The sequence below is a fragment of the Loa loa genome (assembly GCF_000183805.2).
Source record: "Loa loa unplaced genomic scaffold supercont3.19, whole genome shotgun sequence".
In the NCBI taxonomy this organism is placed as follows: Eukaryota; Metazoa; Nematoda; class Chromadorea; order Rhabditida; family Onchocercidae; genus Loa; species Loa loa.
The window spans coordinates 340,884-344,622 of record NW_018108199.1 but is presented as its reverse complement, the minus strand read 5'-3'; the positions used below and the strand labels follow the sequence as shown (position 1 = coordinate 344,622).

The 3,739-nt window shown below is 30.6% G+C and overlaps 1 protein-coding gene across 1 annotated transcript; it reads right to left on the bottom strand.

Moving 5' to 3' along the window:
• Nucleotides 1-1,701: 1,701 nt before the first annotated feature.
• Nucleotides 1,702-1,875, bottom strand: LOAG_13509 (hypothetical protein; the record flags this gene model as incomplete). The annotated part of the gene is made up of 1 exon (XM_003149015.2): nucleotides 1,702-1,875. The coding sequence occupies one exon, from the start codon at nucleotides 1,873-1,875 to the stop codon at nucleotides 1,702-1,704; it is 174 nt and encodes a 57-aa protein (XP_003149063.2).
• Between the last annotated feature and the right edge of the window lie 1,864 nt (nucleotides 1,876-3,739).

Sequence of the window (3,739 nt, the reverse complement as noted above, 5' to 3'; positions counted from 1 at the left end):
TTTTTTTTTTTTTTTTTTTTAGCATAACATCATAATTCATTCTATTCCAATATACAAAATTGAAGCTTAAACGTTGGCACCCTAAAAATGATTGACAACATAAATCGTTTAATTGTTCATTTCAATTCATCTTCCTTACCAAATATTTTATTCATTTCTCTCCAGTTATCTGATTTTCTGTAAATGGAAAAATGTTCTGTTCTTGACATTCCTCTGTTTGTCTTCATGTTTCATCATCATTCTAAACTGTACTTGAAAGCCTAAATGGACACTCTAAAGGGAAATAAGTTGAGATGTTCTCATTTCATAAAAAACATTCTCCTTAATTTTCAACTTTATTTTGTATCTTTTATCTGTATGCCATCTAACAGTCTGTTAGTCCTTATGTTTTCTTTTTTTCTATGGTCATAACAGGCCTTCTCTTCAAATTTTAATTCTAAATCCTTTTCTTAATATTTCAGTTTTTTTTTTCCGTTACTTTTACGACCGTTAATTCTTTGGAATCTCTCGGGAAATGAAAAAAGATAATAACTGTTTCATTAGAGAATGTTCCCATCATTGAGTCATTATAAAAAAGCATTTACTCTGAGAAGTTTCTTGTAGTAAAGGCAAAGAAATTTGTGTGTATATTTATCTGTACCTGTATATATGTATGTGTGTATGTTGAGTTTGTGTGTATATGCATGTGTGTGTGTGTGTGCATGCATGTATGTGTGTGTGCATGTGTATGTTTGTGCATGTGTAATTACGCAGAAACATTAAAAAAATTGTGGGATCGTTAGTCGTCTTTAAATTTTTTCAATGTCAGTTATTCAAAATTCAAATCTTTGAAGAGATGGAATTTTCCCCAAATTTAATGTCTGTGACAAATGAGTTATGGGCAATTTTTTTGGATTGATTCCAGCTGAAGTGTTTACTATACTGTCAGAAATTTCAAAATTTGTGATTGATTTGCATATTTTTAGCTCTTTTTTCTATATTTATAGTACTTTTTTTTTTCATATTTATAGTACTAATTGCAAGATTGACTTCCATAGTAATGGAATTCTTAGGAGAGATGGCGAAAATGTGGAGGTATGAAGGAATGAATTCCTTTAAATTTATCTTGTCGAAATTACCAGAACATTCAGTAAAGTAAATCCTTGTAGTTCTAGTCCGTCAAAAGGTCAACCGTACGAGACAAGAGATGAAATGATTAGCTGGTGATGGGTTCCTTTTGATTACAGAAACTTACTGGAATTGTAACTTTCACTTATTATTTTCCGGAACAGCAAGAAAGAGACTGTCATAAAAGAGAAAGGTGAATTGAATTCGTCTAAAATGCTTTTACTGTAATTGCATTTGTATGTTTCATAAATCATGTTAATTCAGATCTCATTTTACTAATTGATTATTATTGCATATATTTATAGTACTAATTGTAATTCATTTTTGCTATACTTACAAACATTGTTGTTAACATTTCATTAATCAGTTCATTGATTGATCTTTTTTTCGATTTTTCAAAATCATTCTTTAGAACGATAATTAGGGTGAAATTGTTGGCTGATGGATACTATTATGAAATTTGATGGATATTATTCGGAAATTAGTATTACCGCACAGACACACATACCCACACATACACATACACACACAAACACACACACACACACACACACACACACATGGCGTACAGCACATATTTACAATTATTGTTTGTTATTTATTCTCCATTACTTGCTGTCTGAACTGTTTTGAAATATTTTTCCATTTGACAGGAAATGAACGCGCACATATGACAGCACCTTCCCACCCTTTTCCCATCGGATTGCCGGATCTGAACTCGTAAGGTTCATAGCCGGATATCTGTTCGCAGTTGTTTGCGGATTTCATCGAATCTCACTTGACCCATTGTGGTAGTGAAGATAAGCAGAAGTATGTCGTGAAATGTAAATCGCAAAGCTTAAAAATAGCAACGCAAATGCTGTCATGTGTACAGCACTGTTCAAGTAATGAAAATCAGTACCAGTCTCGCTGATATGAAATGTATTCCAAAAAAAAATATCTCTTCCTCATCTTTTTTTTTTTTAATTTTCGTTAGTTAATTTAATAATATGTATCATTACGTCATCCGGCGGTGACTAATCCAAGCACTGTCATCGATTTTTGTGGTGCAAATGCTGTGATCAACCGAAATGTTCTAATTGTTTCGGGAATTGCTTTCAATTTCAGATTTCTTCCACTCTCCTCACTCCATTATATATCTCTTCTCATAACAAGCAATTGTTATCACTTGTCTCAACTTTTCAAAGCTTATCAACAAAATGCAATTATATTTGCATATTTATTGGAATGAATATATTGTTATTTGAAAGTAAAAAGGATCACTTTCATTCTTTCAAATATCTGTTATGCAAATTTTCAAATTACTTCTTTTTACTTCTATAACTAATAAGCGCATTCATACCGTATCATTCTGCTTATAGTTGTTGGAAATATTTGGGCATGCTAATGAGAAATATGTGAAATTTTCATATACAGCTTGTCGTTTAGTTTATTTGTATAAGGAAACAAAATGTTTAAGCAGTAAAAGCAGCGACATATTCAAAGGCAATGCAAACAAACACTTCCTGATATTTCTGAGCATTTATACCTAGAGATTAGGTGACATTTATGTGACATTTTGCTTCGTTCTTAATTACCAATTGGTAAAGGCTCTTTAGTTACATACTTTATTAGCTAAGATGCAACTTCTTGTTTAATTGCTTCCCTTCAAATAAACAACGATATGTTAAACTCTTTGAAATTTGGAAGGAAAGATAATATAAAGCACATGACACCACTCATAAGTCTCTTCCCGTGAAAGCTTCCGACATTTGAAGGATCTTTGACAATATTATTTATCCTGAAATCTTCAGTCTTTACAGAATTATATTAACTGATACTAAAACCATCGCATAACCTGTCATTGCCATAATTCCGAATAAGAACAGACAGTGCAAGGTGTTATTTTGGATGTCTTTTATAATAAAATTGATTGAAAGATGAATTTTGTTTCACTTGAACTTTCCTTTAAATTGTAGGAGCTCTGTATAGTAGATTTTCAATATTTTTCTTTTTTTTTCGGAATGTCATCTATTGCTATCTGTTGGTTGTTTTCTTATTGCTATCCGTCCAAATAATTGGATTTTTTTCAACACAAAACGAAATAAAAGTCAAAGTAATAAGAAGGTTAGAAAAGGAAAAAAAAAGGTTTGAGTTAGATAAATGAAATTCTTTCTACCATAAAATGTGAAATTAATTCTGACACTGGATTAATAAAAAGTAGGCAGAATGAATTGGTGTGTTGATCGAAAGTGATTAATCTTTAAGGATAGTCATCCGGTGGTGACGAATTCACTGTTGATTCATTGATAAACCGGGAAGCATTTTTTCAAAAAAACAATGGAGCTCTTTTTCTTAATACTTAAATTTTCGAATTAAATGCCAACAATTGAGCATTTTTTTCGAGGATTCATTCTTTTTTCTTGTTGCTAAATTTCTTACTTCTTCATTTCAATTCATTTTTTTTTTAATGAAATATTTTTTAAAGACTTTAATTTACTGTTAGAATTTTTGATTCCAAGCTTAAACCTTTTTTGATAGTTTATGGGAAACTATTTTGTTTTGATTTATAAGCATTATTCCAATCTATTTTTTTTTTCTGTGGACAAAGTGAATCAACAGCAATGTTTGACTTAATGATTTTCTTATGTAG